At 39.0% G+C, this 20651-nt stretch overlaps 1 protein-coding gene across 2 annotated transcripts in view; it reads left to right on the top strand.

Annotated features, from left to right (window-relative positions):
- The first annotated feature begins 5902 nt into the window (after positions 1 to 5902).
- The window catches only part of MICU3 (mitochondrial calcium uptake family member 3), a 56669-nt gene continuing 41920 nt past the window's right edge, over positions 5903 to 20651 (top strand). For both annotated transcript variants that reach the window (XM_067298019.1, XM_067298020.1), the window contains exons 1-2: positions 5903 to 6193; positions 18726 to 18879. In XM_067298019.1, coding sequence (XP_067154120.1) covers positions 5903 to 6193; positions 18726 to 18879 — 445 coding nt within the window. The remainder of the gene's footprint in view (positions 6194 to 18725; positions 18880 to 20651) is intronic.

The raw sequence follows: 20651 nt of genomic DNA, 5'->3' as shown, positions 1-20651 counted from the left end.
TGGAAGAAATATTCATTATTAACAATGATAAAACAATGGCGTATTAAAACTAAGATCCTGACTTTTGCTGCCTTTGCTTTTTTTGGAACATATAATGAATTTGGGGGATCCATCTTAGTGTTTAAGAAGTGCAATGCATTTCCTTGCTAGTGTTAAAATGAGGTATTATGGTATAAAACTCCAAGATCTCTCATAGTTAATTCTTTCAAAAGTTTGGGAGAATCGCCTGGTGGTTTAAGGTTTCATTTAAAAAAAAAAGTTGTAGAGAATCATGAAAGATTAGTTCTTCAATCTTGCTCCATGGTCTTTTCAGTCACAGTCTAAATCTGGGAGATCAAATGGATTTGACTGCTTAGCTTTATTTGCTGTGGAGAGTATAGGGCTAATTAATTGGCAGGTGCTTTAAAGCAGGTAATGCTACACCTTTTCATCATTGCAGTCCTAAGTACTGCCCCTGTGTGCACCTGAATAAAAGGGCTGCTTTAAAGCAAGTGATTTACTGTGGAGGGATTTAAAACAGAAAAAAACTAATGCTAAATACAATGATCAGATAAATCACCTCAGAAGAGAGCACAGGCAGACCTGCTCTGAAGGCAGTTACAGATAGATGTTATATTATTTTACCTTTCAGATAACAGGAGCCTGTCATGTGGTGGGACCCAAAAATCCACCATAATCGAGATTTCAAAGCACATCTGTGTAAACATTATCACATCAGTGTAAAACATCAACCAATGAGCTTTCTCTTTGAACCAAATCTACTTAATCGCAGTGCTAAATCAAAGAAATAGATCAAAGTTGAATAAACTATATGGCACCGATTTCTCAAGTAGCCTGCACACTGATTACTCACATTTACCTAAAACGTTTGAAACACGCATCAAGTATTTTTATTGACATGAACAGTAGGTCAAGATCAAACCATAATTAGTCCATCCCAGCTGCTACATTGCAGGACAGGCACTCAGAGGGTGCAGCTGAATATAGCAGGTAAATTCCTCTGAGCCGAGAGGTGTCCCCCTAGGGAGAAGGTTCCCGGACGCCAGCGGTACTCCCTGAGCCCCGTAACCAGGAGAGGCCTCTTCTGCTTAGACGGCACCACCGACCCCAGGAGAGAAGGGTTTTTTTAAATATCCTCAGCCATCACATACTGGAAGACCCTTATGGCTAACTCTTTCCTGTCATATAATGGAGACGTTTCAAGTAGAGTGGACCACATAACATCGATCTTTTCTGAGCGGACTCTTTAATGTCTGGGCACTAAACCGGTTGTGCTATTTTATAAAGTACCAGAAAAGAAACAAAAAGATAAGAATTTTTTTTGTTGTTTGCACTAGTCATGTGACAGGAAAAGATAACACTAAAGGGTTTTTTTTCACCTTCTGAGACTATATCATGGGAAGTTAAATAATTTTGAAGAGTGTTTTACAAGAGTACATTATTCAACTTAAAGTATACAGTACAATCTAATCGACTTTGCGTATACTTCCTAGAGACAGCACTTTCAATGTCATTGAACAAATACATGCGGTCCAGTTTTTATTTCCACAGCAAGTAGTTAGGGCTTCTGTAGACAATATAATTACTGTACATTTCCTAAGAATAGCATATTGTCATAGGCAGTACCTTGTGGCTACCGAAGGAATGAAGAAAGCAATGGACCGAAAACTTTGATACATATGCTATAGATATAGTATATGTATCAAACCAAACTGTTTTTATATGTATGTATATAATATACAGTATATGTATTATATATGTGTGTGTGTGCATATATATAAATGTGTGTGTGTGTGTGTGTGTATAAAAACAGCTTGGTTAGAAAAAGGTGTAAGCTGTAAAACTTTATGTCCTGCAGTTTATTGTGCCTTCATTAATTTTAAAACTCTCTTACAACAGTGCTATGCCAGCCATAAAATTTTAATGACATAATAAAATATCAGCTAAGAGAATGAATGGGGGTCATGAATATATGAGAAAGGAAACATTGGGTGGAACAAAATCCATTGAGCAGAAGATAAAAGAATATACACAGCTGGAGATATCTGTATACCATGGTCATTTCCAGATTCTTCCTATATTTGGACAAGAAAACATGGTTGGCTGCTTTCAGCGAGACTAGGAGAACATGAGGAGCTACAGTGGGAGTCTTTCGGAGCATTGCCAAGTCTGCGTAAAATAGGGTCTATGATTGTACAGGATTTACTAAGAAGAAAATAACAGAATAAACTTCAAATTTCAATAGTTCTATACATGGAGATGTACAAATCAGGTCATAATCTGATGAGGTGCATAAACAAAACTTCTCTAGTACTAGAATAAGAAGATGCTCGGAAGATAAATGTACATACACCGGTGAGTTTGTTAGCTCTCTTTGAGACGTAGACAGCCTTTGGTTTCTGTTGGTCCCTGTCACTAGGGTCCTTGCGTACAATTCTGATCCCTCCATGCTATTCCATAACTGATAATTCTGTATAAACCCACATTTCAAATCACAAGCCCCATATATGAAAAATTTATCTTCTTAGGTCACATCAGTGTTTGAAATATAGTAAAGGACTGGATTTTAGGATTACACTGTATTACAGGAAGCAGTGGGTCAAAAAAGGAGTCACAGTAGAACATATATGGGGGTGCATTGGCTAGTTAAATGCTTGGGGTCCTTGAACAGATAAGGAAAGGAATACTGAGTAGAAATAGGTTTGTGGCACTATCACTGCACAGAATCATCTGCAGACAGCTTGGATGCCCACACTTTAAAAAGAATATTTGAACATGCTGAATGTTCAAAGGAGAGCTAGAAGAATGAATCAAGGTTTGGAAAAACAGTAGAAGAAGAGACTAAAACACTTGGCCTACTGAGCCCATAAAAATCATAAAAAAGTGACTTGATCACTAATTGCAAGTACCTATTTGGGGAGGTAATTTCTTTCATTAATGGGCTCCAATTTAATAGCAAGATCCAGTGAAGGTAAAATTTGACTGGAAACTATGAATATTTTTAACAAAGCAACTGGCTACTGAAGTAACATAACTGGTAGATGTAGTATTAAATAAAGCCTCTGCATTCACATCAAGATTGCATTTCCCTCTAAAAGATATAACCACAACCCTTTTAAAAACAATACATACATACATTTTATTTTGAGCAATTTTTTTTTTGATTTTTCATCAAAACATTTCAGCCAAACTAAAATATTTTTCTTCTTCAAGGTAGTCATTTTCAATAAAAAATGTTAAAGTTTCTGGAATTTTTGTGAAAATTTTTATTTTGTCAAATTGTCAGCTAAGATAATACCAACCCAAAGGTGAGCCTCCTTCTATAGCAGCTTGAGTCAGCAGTAGCCCCACTCTGTTCAAATACATGAAAGAGGAGAAAAGCCTGTGAAACTTAATCCCACAGCCCCACAATCATAATTGGCAGGCAAACTTGGATAATATATAATGTGCCTAGGTATCAGCAGAGATCTTTAAAATACTGTCCATTAATGTGCATGCATCTCTTACTGTACAATTTGGTGAATGTTATAATTATTTTGTGTTTTATTCAAAAAGATTCAGTGATACAAGATTTATCTGCTAGGCATACACTAGGTGCCCAGAAGATTGGGCAAATACAGAGAAAAAGGGACAACTGAGGCGTGAGGAACCACAGAATAGAGAATATCAACAAGGACACAAGGAATTTAATATGGGACAGATACAGAATTAATGTTAACCTGGATCAAAACCAAATGTTTCACTTCAGATTAACAGCCAACATGGAAACAGTTTGATCTCAGAATATCAGATTGGGGAGGAGGGGGACAGAGGGATTCTAAGAGAGAATATTGGAATTAAATGTTTTTACATTAAAAGGATTCAGAACTTCTTCTTCTGAACTGATACAGTTACACATACGTATGCATGTATACATATATGTATATATGTGTAAGGATTTATTTACACATAGTACAAAAACTCAGGAGGGAAAAATGATGAAAATTTTCCAACAGAAAGGAAGTTCTATTTTTCAGGCATCTTCATTGTTTATCTGTTTTATTTCTTTAATTGAAGACAGAAATGCACATTTTTTTTAAGATGCATGGTTTTCATTCCATATTTCTGTGAATACACGTGAATAATACCTGTGTAAATGGCATGGGATAGAGAAGCTGGACAGTGAGCACACATTCACATCCAGTTACATGCATTAAGAGTGGACCTTTTCCATATATATCAACTTGTACTAGAACGTCTCATTTGATAGCTTTTATATTAGTTCGCTAACTGGGTCACTGAAGAAAATGCACCTTGATTTATTTAAATTAGATGGTCTCTGAATCTGCGGACATAAACTGTGCAGCCAGCTTACAATCTTTGACCTACTGCACGAATAAACTGCACTTGTGTTCCTACCAAACACCTCACCAGAGAAGACATAAGTAGTTACAGATGTGTGTTGGGTTTTTTTGAAGTGAACAAAAGATTAGCCTAAAGGTGTTATTGAAAAGTCATTAAATTGTGGGTGAAGATGCCAATTTCTGGGCAACAATGTGAACAGGGAGATAACTCATGGTTTGCGTCTACAGTTTAAGAGACTGATGAGTCATTCAGCAAACAGACTCACTTCGGGACACTACATTGCCCTACAGTTCTTTTTAATTAAATGGAAAAACTAGACTACTTAGGAAAGGTACTCTGTTGGTGAACCATGTCTCCTGATCAGGCAGGTAGATCTGAAAAGATCCAAGAGCCACACTCAACAAAAGTTTCCAGATTTGATGTTTAGACCTCTAAAACCTTATTTATGTAACTACAGGAAAAAGCTTGAGTTTCAGTCATGCTGAGTATTCAAAACTACATTGCCTTGACACCTAAATATTGTTCTTCAGTGCTGTATCGTTTAGTCGAGAGATGTAGTTCAGATTGGGTGGCAAGCCTTTCACTTCATGAATGTGCCTATATTACACTTACAAACAAGGCACTTGACATTAAAAACTAACAAAAAATAATTTTATTAGATTGTATCGCATGGGAATGACAAAGCCAAAGGAATTACTTGAAAGATGAATTGGCTTATAGCAGTCTAAAATACTGAAGGAAATACAGTAACTCTTGTCATTCACTCCAGAGAGCTGAGTTCCCCAAAGAGCCTTTCCAGACGTCTGTCCGAGGTAATTCAGCGATGGGCATGCTTACAGTTGCATGAACTGCTGGGCTGCTGGTTGTCAAAGATAGCCACAGCTCTCCCTTAACGCAATACAGTAGCCACCAAAATGTTTTTGAGAAATGGAAAAGGCATGAGAGCGTCTGAACTTATTAAGATGGTTTTTACCTTACATACTTTCTGAAACATGCGGACAGGATCGCATAACCTTTTAACAGATTGAGGTCTGGTTCGTAATAATGTATCAGGGCCATCAGTGATTCAGGGAAAAGAGTAAAATTGGCTGAAACGTGGGAAGAAGACATCCACAGCGGCTCAAGGCTGGGGCTGCGGCCTGAGCACCGCAAAGACGCCACGAAGTGAGCTGCGACCGGAGACGCCCGCGGGCGGCCCGGGGAGGGTCTGGGCGGGCGGAACGCGGCCGCGCGGGCGGCGCCGCCGAAACGCCCCACCCCGCAGGCCTCCGACAGGCGCGGCGCCGCCCGCGCACCGTTACCAGCCGCTCTTCAACCAACACTCGCCCCGCGGAGCCGTGCGGAGGCCGCTGCCGAGGGCAACGGCCCGGCCACCCCCCGCCCTCCCCCCCGGCGGCAGCAGCAGCGCGGGGCGGCGGCGGCGGCGGCGGCGGCGGAGGGGGGCGGCCCGGGGCCCGGGGCCCGGGGCCGCCGCTTGCCCGCCCCTCCCCGCCTCTCGCGAGGTTTCGGGCGGCCCCGGGGGGCGCCCTCCGCCTAGGACCGGGGCGGAGCGGCGGCCATGGCCGCCCTGCGCGCTCTGCTGCGCTGGCGCCGCCGCCTGGGCTCCGCCGCGCGCCCCGCGCCCAGCGCCCCGCCGGCGCGGCGGCTCTGGGGCGGCGGCGAGGCGGCGGCGGCGCGGCGGGGGCGGCGGGAGCTGGGCTGCGCGGCGGCGGCGGCGCTCGCCGCTTACGCCGGGTACCGGCTCTCCGAGCGGCGGCGGCGGGAGCCCCCGCGGGAGCAGGCCGCCGCCGGGCCGCGCCGGGCCCGCGCGCTGCTCCCCATCCCCGTGGCGGCCGCTGCCAAGGAGCCGGTAGGCCGGGGACCGCGGGGCGGGGCGGGGCGGGGGGCCGCGGGCGGGGGGGCCGGGGGCAGCGCGGAGCCGCCCGCGGGCCCCCGCGCAGAGTCACCCCGCGCGGGCGAGCCGGCGGCGGGGGCGGGGAGGCGCCGGACGCGGAGCGCTGCCCGCCCGCGCCGCTCCGCGCGCCTGGTGCGCAGCCCGCGCCGGTGTCCCGCGGCGGGGCCGCCTTCAGCCGGGTTTCTCTTCTTTCGTTAGAGCATCGCAGCTGGAGCCACTGCGGATGGTGAAAACTTGTCTTTCAGTTTATTATATTCCTAACAATTATCTTTCTGTCAAAAAGTTTTCCGTGGAGCATGGCAGGATTATGCAGAACTTCGTAAGAACTGATAACGTTATGCGTGGCGCTAATAAGTAGCACTTACCGTGGACTAATTCTTCAATGCATGAGTGAACTAACCACGTGTGATCCAAAACAGTTGACACATCGACTCTGAAAATGAAATATCCCATGATACGGGAGAAACTCCTGCACAGTGCCATGTTTAGCGTATGATAATTATGTTTTGTTTTTCATAAAAGCATTTACATATTTTAAAAAATGTCTGGAGCCCTGATTAGGCAGTTTGTCAATATGATATCTTTTCAGACTGCAGATCAGCAGTGCAAATGGTTTGCTTTCTGTAGATCAAGTTTATGTTGCAAAACGTGCGGGAATAGGAACTACATTTTTGCAGGTAGGGTCCTCAGACTTAAATATGAATGCTGTTAGCTCTTATGCCTTGAATTGTTAGCCAAAAGGCAAGTTCTGTAGGCAGCATCATTTATGAAGGGAAGTTGAGCCAGATATTTTTGATTACTCATGTACTTGTCTTGAGCATGTTATTAGGGCACAGAGGACCTAAGACAAACTATTTCAGCCTTTCATGCTGTTTTGGTTGGGCAGAAAATCACATTGTTCTAGTTACCCGTTTGGTCTTTTAAAGCTGCTTTTGAGGGAAAAGATGGCAGCTGCACCTCTGAAAAGTCAATAAATTCACTGCAATGTGTAATTATGTATTTCTACACACACAACTAGAAAAACACTGAGCTTGCAAACTCTAAAGTTCAGATGTCAGAATTAAGGTTATGTTTGAAACCCTTAAGACTATACATCATGAGTACATGCAAAACAAGGAGGCTACAGGAAATAAAAAAATGTATTGAGCTGATTGGACAGCATCTCCTGAGCAAGCAGTTCTTCAGTATCCTGTTATTCCGTATGGTTAAAAACAGTCTTTTGTGTTAAAAATGTCATGTTATTCATATCCCGTTCTGAATAGAGATTTTTTTTTTCCTTTTTCGTGGTGCTTGTTACTGTAGCATTTGAAAAATATTAATATGCTTATTTCTATGCTCCTGTGTGGAAAGAGGCTGTAATTAACTCCTTTTTCAGTTTGGATAACAAAAAAATTTGAAGGATAAAGTTTAAATGTATACACTCTGTGTGGCCAAACTAAGATGCATAGAGACTGACATCTCAGAATCCTTAGCTTTGCATTGCAACTCTTGCTTATGCACTGGTGATCTCATTGAATTCAAATTGCAGATCTGAGTGCTCAGCATTCCTGGAAAAATACCCTTACAAGTCACACACCCAAAAATGAGGATCAAATAGCTGTGGGATTTTTGGTTTGAATTACTGGATTCCTGTACTTTTTATATTGTTGACTACAGTGCTTCTGAAGGACTTGTGTGGCAGTAGAGAGAGACTGCTGGCTGACCACAGGTAGAGAAAGACTATGGGATCCAGGTGGTGAACTACCAAGAGGAAGTTCCTTTGGTCATGAGCTCCATCTGTGACCTGTACACTGCTTAGGATTTCCTTCCAGACATACGATGATTTGTGGGCTTCTTTTGGGAACCATTAGTTGAAATGATTTGCCCAGTGGACTCTGTGATGGAGACAGGGGTGTAGCCCCTTTCTTGTTCACTGTGCGCTCTTCAACTGTAGCAGTAGATTGAGGGACAGTTTGTATAGACACCACCTCTTTCCTTACAGGTTTCTAAATACATCCCCAAAGGAATCATCCAATGGAAAAAAAAATGTGCAGATTTCATGTTTAATTTGCGTAGAATGGACAGGAAATACTGTGTAATTGGGTTGTATTGTAATGTCCTTTACTAGAAGGCTGAATTTATGTTGCCCGAGGGACTTATTATTAATTCCTAATTTTAAGTGCTGAGCTTAGCAATTTTAATAGTTTAATAGTTAAAAAAGTGTAATAGCTTTTGAAATAGGAAGTTCTATCATGAGAAGTCAGGTAAGTGTCAGTGGTATTAGGATCTACCGCAGAGTATGTGTGTGTGGAATAATTGCTGGAGAATGATAACCTGCTGTTTCTGTATAGATGAGTTTGATGGAAACGAGATGTTTTGCCAGGAGGTTTTCACAATTATATCATGTACTGATCAACAAAGAAAGATGAGGCTCAAGTATCTCGGGATCTTCTCCAGCTTTTGGAAGGTCGAGGAGAAGTCAAAGACATTTCCTTTTTATTCCTGATCCACAAAGTCTGATGCTATCTTCTGGGTCTTTCCAAGTTTTTCTTTCCTCCTCTCCTATTTCCCTAGTTCCCCATTTCATTTCCAGTCTCAATCTGCTTTCTCTTCCTCCAAGGCAAATCATCCAGACTTTTTTTTTTTTCTTCCTTCTAGCCAATCCAGACTTTTCTGCCTTATCCCAGTATTTCTGTTTGCATGCCTCTTCCTAATCTTCCCTCCGGCAGTCTGCTTTTTGCAGGTTTACTTGGATCCTTAGGAGCAAGAGGCAGATGGTGTCTTTGCTCTCAGTCTTGGTGTCTGGTGCTATAGCTCTATAGCAGCTGGTAGAAGCAATTACACGCAGTGTTTTTTGCCTCATCCCTGGGGCTCTGACCTGAGATGACCATATAGCAGATGGAAATTTTTGAGGACTTAGCTGACAGAATGGGTACCTTTGGATGAAGGTTTTCATAGACTGATAACTTATTTACTTCTTAACAGAACCACTGAAAAACCTGCTCTTGGTACTAAAGTGACCACCGCTTGTGAAGCTTGGAAATCCTTTTCTCAAAATACAGAATTGCTAGAGATTCTTAACAAATTTCAAATAGTTTTAATATGGGCAAAACAATGTCTATCTCTTCCCATAGTTCTTGGGTTCAATACAAACAAAATCTGGTCTGAAACATTAATTGATAATGAATAATTTAATTTTTAGTAGTTAACAGCTGGTTTGGGGATATCAGAGTAGATATTCAAATATTCAAAGTGATCAAAAGCATTCAAGATAGCTATAGCTGTCTCATCCATATCTACTCTTTAATTCCAAGGTACTTGTCTTCCTTACTCCTTCTTGGTTGACTTTTTGTAAAAGTGTGTAATAAGCAAAATTGTTTCATCTAGGCAGCTCCAGCAGACAGTAGAAGAGGTTTCTGATCCCTCTAAACAATAAAAAGGGTGTGGGGGGGAGGTTTGTTTTTTGTTTTTTTTTTTTTAAACCTAGTTTATGTTTTGACTTTCCAAGAATGACTGTCTTCTTGTGGGTCGCCTGCTTCCAGATAATGTTCATATGGCCTGTGAACGTATCCCAGAGTCATACTGGGCCCAGCTAGTATCTCTACAGGTTACTTTTCTTCAGATTCTATCACCGAATCCAAATAATGCTTGTCAGTAGTGATGGAATATTTAAGAATACAAGGATTTAATATTTACCTTGATAATTGGTTGCTTTCTTCTACTGATGGCATCTAATATTTTACTGGTGCCTTAGTATTTTGGATAATAAACCAATGAAATTTAAAAGGGTTTCTAGATTCCAGGCCTAAAGCTGAAGATTACACAGATGTTGATGGGACACTTTCACGTTCCTGGCCAGTTCAGAGATGAGGTATATAATTTCAAAATAATGAAAAAAACTGTTTAGGTCTCCTAGAGCAAAGGAGTGTCAGAGTGGTGTCCAGATCTTTCTTCCTGTTTTATGAAATTCATACCATATGAAACTTGATGAGCAGCATAACTGTGAATTTATGTACAAGTGAACAAGCAGTTGCTCTGCTAGAAGGCAGGTAAGCTCTGATGTATGTCATCAACATGGTGTTAGTGACCTAGCAGACTTTCTGAGCAAGCAAATCTCATGTGGTCAGTGCAAAAAATACTATCTTGACCAAATATTTTATCACTGGAGGTAGGGGGTAAGATCTACTACAGAAGCAACATGAACGTAGGCTCCCTGCAGGAGTCCCTCTTCCCATATGCTTTTCTGTGAATACTTCCAGTCCTGAGGACTTGGGAATTGTATGTGATTACATGGAACAAAATCTTGGCTGCTATAATAAAGCAACTGTTTTGCTGTTGCATTTGTCACCAATACCCACAAAGCCTTTAATTCCCAGTTCACTTTCACATACCACTTCGACACCAAAGTCAAATTCTGCCCTCAGACCTGCAGGTTTTGTATGTGAAGGTTTTGGTGTCGACTGGGTGAGGTCTGCTGACAGACAGCCCCTTTTAAGTCTAGGAGATGCTAATGCAGAACAGGAAACTCTTAGAGCTGTTATTTGGATGTGGAGTAGATTCTCTGTACTGGCAACTGAGAACAATATTGACCCAAGAAGGGCCCTGATCCTGAAGGTTTTAGACAACATACTGCTTATGAAGTATTTACCTTGCCAGAACAGCTCTGTGTCATGTTTGTAGCAATGTAGCAATGTTAGAAGACCATGCAGTATCAGTAATGCAGTATCAGAATTCCTCAAGAGAATTAATATTTGTCCTTAGTTCCTTATTTTCACATTCCTTACTTCCAAGTTTCCACTGTCATCTCTTACAGTTTATGGAGTTTCTCTTAAGAATACCATTAATGACATATTTAGTGCTCCAGAGAGATCTTTTCTAGAATCATATTCTCGTTGTAAAATGTTAGTGAGCTCCATGTCCCTATTTTCAGTCCTTTTTACTGAATGTACTTGGGGAATAGCTTCCTTCAGAGGTGATTTAGGAATTAAAAGGGGGAGGAGGGAAGGAAGGAGGAGACAAAGAGTAATTACTTTATCAAGTTTCTTGAAGGCACATTCATTTCCAGAAAGAAGCTGCATACTTTGGATGTTTCTAGAGTTTTATTCTAGGATCTCAGCAGTACTGTGAAACTGTCTCTTTGTGAAAATACTCAAAAGGTCAAGTTTATTTGAGGCTGCAAATTTCTAAGTGGATTACATCATATATTTCCAGCTCTGTGAAATGAAGAACAAGATGTTAACTCCAAAAAGTAAGGCGAACTCCCCTAGGGAGTAGGCTCTTCTGCCTGCTTAAAGAGGATGCTGTGTAAAAGGATCATTTGTACAAGGATCATTCATAGCTAACCTTTTTTCTTAAGTATTATGATGCCTTTCATGTAGCAGGTCAATTGCCAAATGTAAGAAAGTGGTTAGCTCTTTGGCTGATAATATCTGAAAGTCCTCACTGTCATCATCCTGAGAAGGATGCTACTTGCCAAGCAGCTGTAGTGACAGCCAAGGTGATACACAGCTGAAGAGAAAGGAATGTTTGCTTCCCAGCAGTAATTCGGTGTTCTTCAAGATATTAGAAGAAGATGACACGTTTGTGACTGACAGATCCAGCTACTAGTATGTTTTAGTCTTGCCCACAGTGAAGCATATGGACATGTATAGCAGGATATACATACCAACTGAAGCTTCTTGAAGAACTGCTAGAAGTTAAGTAACTTTTGTGTGAAACCAATATAAGAAAGACTGTTGGAGAATATTGTAGCATAATATTTATTTTGGAGGATTTCTGGAATAGCTGTGATGATAGGTAAAATTTTTACCCCAAGGATTTCCAGTAAAGGAATTGTATTTGAACAGGGCCCTTTTTACAGTATTTTAAATACATTCCAGCCTCCTATACTTGTAAATATTTTAATATAATAATGCCCTTATCTCAGAGAAGAGGGATCAACTAATAGAGTTGTTGGCTGTGCTACATCTGAGTAGTCTGCTAGAAATATAACTTCACTAAGCATCAAAACAATTTTGTCTACTCTGGGATTTTCCCACACTGGGAACTTGACGTTTAACCTTTTGGCCACCCAGCATGAAAACAAAATTGTGCTACTTTTATCTACATGGGAGCATATTAAATAAGCCTGAAGTCAAATATAAACGAAGGAAGTAAGGAACAGCATTGCTTTGAAAACCTTTTTATTTTAATAATTTGCACAGATTCTCATTGATGGAAGACAGATTACTTTGGAAGGAAAAATTCAAAGAAACTCACTCTCTTGAAATAAATCAGTTAAAGATTAAACTGCTGTAACATAACATATCTTTGACTGCAAGCAAAAAATACTTTTAGCAGTAAATGTTGACTTCTTTAGCTAAAATAGTCTCACCTTTGTGTCAGTTGGAAAAAGCAGAAGAACACAGATTTGACTTGGGACACCGCAAAGTTTTGTTTTATGTGATACTGTTGGAGGTTTATGCCTCATATACACTTGCACGCACAACACATTTTTACCTATTTGTTTTGTAAAATATTTTGTATTATTTGTAGATATTCTTAGGAGCTGAAAGTTGGAGTATTGTTCTGGCTTTTCATAATTGATTCTGTCAGGTTACTTCTGCAGAGCTTTATCAGCCTGTAGGCATCAGTTTTCCTAATTTTCAAACAGCAAATCCTGTATATGGCATTTCAGTTTATCTCCATGGGAAAACTAGATCTTTTGCCACAGAGTAAAATTTCTGAATTACTGACTTAATGTAATATGACACTAATACTTGGCAAGGAACATTTCTTTTGTGTTTTTTAATAGAAAGGGTAATGATGTCATTTTTCACCTTGTGCATTTATTTCCATTGAACCTGATCCATAGCATTACTATGTGTTGATATTTTCAATAGTTTTAGAGGACATAACTACTGCATGCTCATCTCTAATGTTAGGCCATCTTACGGCAATGCAGAGTTATTGCATGGATTTCATTGTGTGACCATACAGTTTAGTTGGCGTTATACCAAATTCAGCCAGACCATATCTCTGAGATAAGACTGCTAGTAAGACAAATATGGGACCAGAAATGGAGGTTAAAACATGCTTTAAGGAAGTCTGAGTAGCACATTGAAATCCTTTGGTGAGAATACTTGGCTTTCAGGGCTCTTTGAGTTGTCTCTGCTGATAGACACAGTATGCTAGGGATGAACCCAAAACGTGAAAGAGTTTTGAACAGTAATTTTACTTGGTAGAAAGCATAAACTTGCTTCCCTCAAGTTTGCTGTGAATAAAGGGAGAAAATAATTCCTAAGTGAATTAGGAAGGACATTATATATCATAAAGTTACAAACATGTGCAGAAGTGTTTTATATGTAAAAAAAAAAAAATCACTTTGACATTTGGAATATAGCCAACTATAGGGCAAAGGATCCAAGCTGTGTAAAAGAGGCCGGTGGTGGTACGCAACAGGACTGTCCCTCTAAATGAAGTTCTGGAAGGAATGCTTTCAGCTGATTGACTTACAAATGTCAGGTGTCCATAGTAAACATGCAGCTTTAGACTGTCTTCTGTAAATGCAGTACTTCCAGAAAGTAATTTTTAGGAATTATATTAAGTCCTTAAAATACATTATATTAGTGAAAAAGCATTATCGTCATTATAATTTTGTTTGCATATAATAATTTTGAAACTTTGTGGGCCTTTTTCCAGATCTTTTAGACTGTTCATAAATACATTTGAAGCATATATTTACAGTAGAAGCATACGTAATTGAAATGTCATACTGTCCATTCAGAAAAAGTTCCCTGCCAAGTTACTATTTGGTCTTCAGTTGAATTTTTATTCTCCATGTTTTGATAAGCTGACATTAGAATGCATTTGCTTCTGGAAAATGTTTCCCTCTAAAAGTTTCCTTTGTGTCCGGTGGTGGTTTATGTACAAGTGCTGAATTATCTAAACTACTTTAGAAATTGTTTTAAAATATCTTGTCTGTGTGAGAATTAGGTAAGTGTACATGCATATATATTTCTGTTTTAGGGAATTTTAAGAGCAGCAAGAAAATAGGCCAAGATCAGTTTATTTTTCTTGTCGGCTGAAATAAAGCAAGCTCACAAGAGCCGCACACTTTCTGCTCTTGGTTTTGTTGAAGGTAGATGGAAGCCAAGGCTGTGCATAACAGCCCCCCAAAACGGTACTGTTGGGTCGGCTCCCTCTGTGATGCCTCTGCCGGGGTGTAGCGTAGCACGGTAAGGTGGCGGGGGCGGGGGGAACACAGAGCAACACAGTAGTAGAGTTTGAGAGAGGAAGGGGTGGAAGGATAAGAGCTGTGAGCTGTTTGATTACCACTTTAAATGCTTAGATTTTTGTGGGAACACAGAAAAGATAATAAAAACACTATGAATACTGATGAACCTAAGTCTTACCACTTTCTTTTATTTCTTTAGTTGTGAAGTTGGAAAGATGGGAATTACGGATATCAGCTAGATTCTTGGTTTCAGCTGTAGGGCTATATATTTTTTTCTCCCTGCAAGTTCTGTTAACTTAAGTAGATCAGTATGCATATGCAGGTGACACTAACCTGCTACTCATAAATTTCTCATAATACTGCTATTGGGAGATTCGTGACATTCAGCTTGAGGGAAATGGCTGTGTCCAGTTTTTAAAAGGCAGAGAGCTATAACATGATACAAGATCATTGTAATTAATAGACAGGATTGCCAAGAGGATTAGTAAACAGAAGCATAAAAAAACCTCCCTTCTTTTGTTCATCAGAGAGATGTACTTTCATGAAAGTTTTTGAAGATTGTTGATAATTACTGAGAGATTTAGTCTGTGTAAGTTCCTAAAACTTCAAATAGAAATTGGAATCTTATTGAATCCTGCTCACTACTTCATCAGTGCTGTTTTCCCTGAGGTTTTCAACATCTACTTTCTCTGTCTTGTTGATGTGTGTGTTAGATTTGATACTAGGGATACTAGGAGAGCAAGTTACAGTGTCCCTAAAATTTTCATAGCTGCCTCGGTAGATTGTCATCTGCTAATATTGGGGAGAAATAAAAATATTTCATGATTATATATTAGGAAGAATTCCTTAAATGAGTGCCTGAAGAGGTATGGGTTGAGGTCATACTTTAGAATATCTTGACTTTTTAATTAACATATTAGTTAATTTCTAATAATTAAAGATTTATATGAAAGAGACAATTACTGTATGTTTCATGAATTGATAAGCAGTAGTAGAAGAAGGAAACAAGAAATATGGACTAAAAGTAATATTATTCCCAAAGACAGTTTTATTTCTCCATTCACTTGGGTGTATGTCTAGAGTCTTCTGCCACCAGATCCTGCCTAGGTTTTATTTGGACACTTTGTATGAGACCAGTAATCTAATACAGTAAATTAAGTTCTATATACATTTGTTTTAATTCATGTTAGATCTTTAGCAGAAACAGCTTTGTTTGATTCTTTTACATGAAACCACAAAATTCAAAATAAAAATGGTATTTTTATTCCTCAGAATAAAATGATGCTTAAGCCTACAGTTTCCCCTTCAGTTGAGCCCAAAATAGGTGCACCCTGCTGCTGAAAAAGGTGATATTTTCTTTCCACTAAGCTGCAAGTTCCTGTGGCCTAAGTTCTGGAACAAATGAACAAATACTGTACTTGTGGGAAGGATCCAGGAATTTATCTAGCTAAAAAATAACACCATCAAAACAAAAAGGTCTCAGTCAGATCAGTTCCCTTATCCAATGTGACACTTAGCAAAGCAAGCAGAAGTGCCAGAAGGAGGGCATGCAGAGTATTGAGTGTTTAGGGAGGTACTGCTCTTTTTGGTGGCACTCACGTCAGCTTAAAATTATTTTAAGCTGGAGGGTGAAATGCTGACATTGGCTTTAGTTAGAGGGAAAAGGTAGATTGCCTGAAATGGAGCAGAAGATAAGATTTTGCACATCTAAGTACTGACATGAGTTAAGTTTAAGCATGTCTTGAAAATTTTGTTTGCAGAATGTTATTTTATTCTTATAGTAGCACAGAGCACTTAAGATAATGTTAAAATATGTGTCTGAAAATTTAGCAAATGCTTTTCTAAGTGTTTCAAGGGAAATTTAAGCAGCAGTACCTGAGATAGTGTGATTTCTCACAGAGCAAAGAACCTCAACATCGTCTCCAAATGTTACCAGTGATCAAAAAGTAAGATGACATTTCTTGAATGCTGCATTATCTGCAGATTCTCCTGATTCTGTATGATTATGATTGATTACACATACTGCATTTGTAATGTGGCCTTGAAGCAGTTTCTTCTCAGAAAGCAGACTTTGCAGCAATATTGCTTACAGTTGCTTACTCATGCTTACAGCCTGCATTTATTCAAAAGCATGTTTCTATGTAATAGTGCTAAAATAATTATGCATCAGAAATAAAATATATTATTAAACTTCAAATACAGGAATAATCAGTTATGTCGCTACAAGCTCTACCAAAAAATTGAGTTAATGTAAATCTTATGTGAAGAATTAGCTTGAATGCCACTGGGCTGCAGAGGATCAGCACAACCGTAATATTCAGACAATGAGATAGCACATAATTATTTTGACTTGCGTATTGGTATGTAAGAAGAGAATTCAGCTTCTTTCCATCATCCCAAGGTAATTTTGTTGGTCTGGCTGTTAAACAAAAAAATTGTTTTTGTCATATATTTAATTTGGTAATCATTTGAAAAATATAAAACATGGAAAACCACGGTGCCATGTTTTAAAGCTGCTTTTCGGGTAAAAGGATAAAATTTGTTATATTTGTGTAAATTAGTCTACTGAAAATTAAGTGATTCTATCAGCATTTCTGTTAAACTGTTACTTTCTATGACAGTTCTTTCCATTTAAACTAAATGTGTTTTGGTTTTTTGTGTTTTTTTTTTTTTTTAAGCCAAATAGGAGCAGTAACTAGCAGTAACTAGAGACAGTGCAGAAAGAGAACTATGTAGTCAGTCTTTTTTCTTTCTAGAAGGCTGGTAAAATATTCTATATGTAGTATTAAAGTTTTACAGTTCATATATATAGAATCAAGAATTTGGGAGGGTTTTTCTTACATAGGTAGGGCTTTTTGGTTGTTTTTTTTCTAATAGAAAGTGACACGTTCATTTGTGATATGTCTATTCTACAAAAGTAATTTAAACTCTTCGTTACAGCTAATGCCACAACAGTTACTGTTGTTTCACTGCAGTAGTCTTAGTCTTCTGAAAAAGTAACACATGAGTGTTTGCTATATGGAAAACAGGAGATAAGTGAACCTGTGTTTTGACCACTCGATGTAAATGTGCCTTTCCTTCTAATCACTGAAGACTGAACCCTATTCTTAAAAATTTCCATTTGTAGTTTAAGACTATTATCTCTTAGTAGACATTAACTGTAAACATCTCCTGACTTGTTCTCTTTGTGTTTAGATGCCTCTCTAAAAACAAACTATATTTTGCTGTTTTCTTAGCTGTTAAAAGAAAAATAGGCATTAGTTACTGGTCTGCTACTTGTTGCCTTTCATTAGTTTGTTTTGACACCTAAAGAATTTTTGAGACATGCGAAATGACAGTAGGGAGGACAATGGCAGTATGGACAATTTCACTGATAAAATACTGCATTCCTGTTGTGGTGGGCAAAGTTAGCTATATCATTGTTCTTCCTTTCATGAAACTGGTTTTGATTTTTTTTGTCTCTGAATAACAAAGTTTAGGATACTTATATTTCCTTGAAGATACTGATTCCACAGAGAAACTTGGTTGGCTATGGAGCTAAAAAAGCTTTTCAGTTAGTGGTAGCATGCTTTCTATTTTAAGACTGGACAGTTTAACACAACAATGTAATAATTTAGAACACTTATGATTTTATGTTAATAAATTTACATATAGATTAGTCAGGTAGTAGATATTCCAGATACTGCTGGCATTTATAAACTCTAATGAGTTGTGTGAATTTAATGCCATATAGTACTTCTGTTAACTCTGGAGGAGTAATTCTGCTGTTCTCCTCTCTTTCTGTTCCCCCAAGTATGGTAGCTTTGACTGCGTTAGGTACTTGAAACAGCAGTATCCGTGGGAGGTTTACACAGGAGTGTATTATGGAGGGGTCTTGCCTATTGTTGTCAACAGCTATACCCTACGTTAAGAAGCAATACCCAAAAAGTATTATTCCCTTCTTTTCTGTAAATTTCAGGCAATTGAAATAATTTTAACTGAGTCATGCCTTTAGTCTGACTGCTAAAGTTACATGGTCTTTCTTGAATTAAAGTTGCCCTTTTTTCTGTGGCTCATGAGCAAGGGTAGTCTCAACAGTTTTCATGCGTGAAGGTTTATTGCTAAGATTGCAGAAGATTGAAAATGATGGCAGTGAAATTCTGATTGTAGCTCTTAACATACAAAAATACCTGGATGCATTCGACTTTACTAATTATCACTTTTATGTTTACAGTTTCCTTACAGTGAATGGCCGTGTCAATTGTAAAACAATACTTTTTCATACATTAAAATTGTTTCCTTCTATCTTTGAAGGGTACAGAAAACAGATCAGACCTTGAAGATTTGCACCTTTATGCAACTCCTCGGGAGCAACGGTTTCGTAAGTTTGCCAGTTTAGAATTTGAAGGACAGCTATATATGACTCCATATGACTTCATTCAGGCCGTCACAAATGATGAACCCAAACGTAAGCAGGCATTTTGTATTGATAAAATTGCTAGGGAAAATGCTAGTGGTGTATGTTATTTTTCCATTTGCTTTTGGTTACTACTTCTGTTTCTGATTGTGGTGAAAAGATACCGAGTCTTCCAGAATTTCATTTTTAGTGATATCCAAGTATATACAGTCAGCATCCTGACTGCCATTAGGTTGTAAACATCTATATACTATGTTCTGATTCCCTTAGAAGTTATTAGTTAAACATTCGTGTCTTACAGTTTGCACACGGCTCAGTAGGCCTGAAAGACAAGAAGTCAATTTGCGTTGTTTGTATTGACTCAGTTACAATTCTGGTTTTGTCCAAGCAAGCCAGTATTGCTGTGAAACTCTTACATCCTTCTCTGTGTGGTTTCTGTGTAAATGGGCAGACAAGAAATGAGTTCTCTAAATAATTTAGGATAACTTTGTTTTACAAATTTCCCCATTTTAAATTGTCATCTACTATCTTTTTTTTTTAATTTTTTTTTGACATACAGAGATTCTAGAACTATATCATGGCCTTCTAAATAACATACTTTGAATAGGAGTTTCAGTCCCTCAGGGGACCCCCTTTCTATATTTCAAAGTTGCTAGAGGCAGCACTATGTGTTAATTAAATTAATGAAAAATAAAATACCATCTTTAGTTCACTTATTATCAATTCTAGCTTTAAATATGAAAGACTGACTAGATAGTAAAGTGAAATACTACAATCCATTTCTGATCTAGTTTGATTTCTTGGCCCTCAGGCTTACAGTGTGCTGGTAGCAGAACACAGCTTCTGGGAAAAGTGAATATATTGCTTTGTTCAGGTGTGACATTTATGATAACTCGCCTTAGGTCTTTCTTCCTAAAATCTGCAGTGCAAAGCTAATGTAGGGAACTCTCAAAAACAGCTGAAACAGTCAAAGGAGAGCTTAAAGCTCTGGGCAGATGTTAGATTTTTCCCTTTTGTTCTCTTAGCAGTAATGAAATAGAGAAAAGGATTCAGCCATGACACATCAATGATCAAAACTTATATAACTTTTGAATAGAGATGTAATCTCCTTGTAACAATGAAGAAGTGTGAGAAGGTGGAGCTTAGATGGTAAAAGCTTCAAAAACTTTGAACCTCTTACCAGGAAGCAGTTCTTCATTTGCTTTTTTCTCTCTGCAGTTATAAGAGAGAAAGCAGATTCCTTATCACGGAAATTAATACAAGTACACACCCAGACTTTGTATTTCCTCTGCTCACATCCCCAGATCTTCCTTTCTGTTACTGTTGAGTTGAGTTTCACCAGTCTTTCCCTGGGCAGCTCATCCCCTAACATAGCCAAATATGGTCATGGAGCATTTGTAGCATATATTGGACATTTTTTAGGGGGGAAAAAAAAAACATTTAGCTTTAACTCAGCTTATGATAGTTTGACCAGTCTGACCACACTGTATATGTCTGGTACACTATTAAGATGATGCCATGCTAATTAAATTTATGCTTACTCTGTAAGTATTCCCCCACTGCAAATATTCAGGTGGGAGGGGGGAAAAAAGAAAGAGGAAACACTGAGTCAGAACTTGAAAAGAAGATACTAGACCCTAGGCAGTTCTCCGTTGTAGTGCAGTAAGCAAACTGCTGCTTCACTTTCATCTAAAATGAACACCAAGATCTCAGCCTCACAGCAAGAGAGTCATCATTAGTGCTTGATTTTCCTATGAAGGAAGTCCACTGACTTTAGCTGCAGAAGTGTAGTGTCAGGTCTTCATTAATTCACCAGCCCTGAT

Source organism: Apteryx mantelli, chromosome 5, assembly GCF_036417845.1.
Source record: "Apteryx mantelli isolate bAptMan1 chromosome 5, bAptMan1.hap1, whole genome shotgun sequence".
In the NCBI taxonomy this organism is placed as follows: Eukaryota; Metazoa; Chordata; class Aves; order Apterygiformes; family Apterygidae; genus Apteryx; species Apteryx mantelli.
Note: the sequence above shows the minus strand (reverse complement) of the source record. Positions and strands in the feature narration are given on the sequence as shown.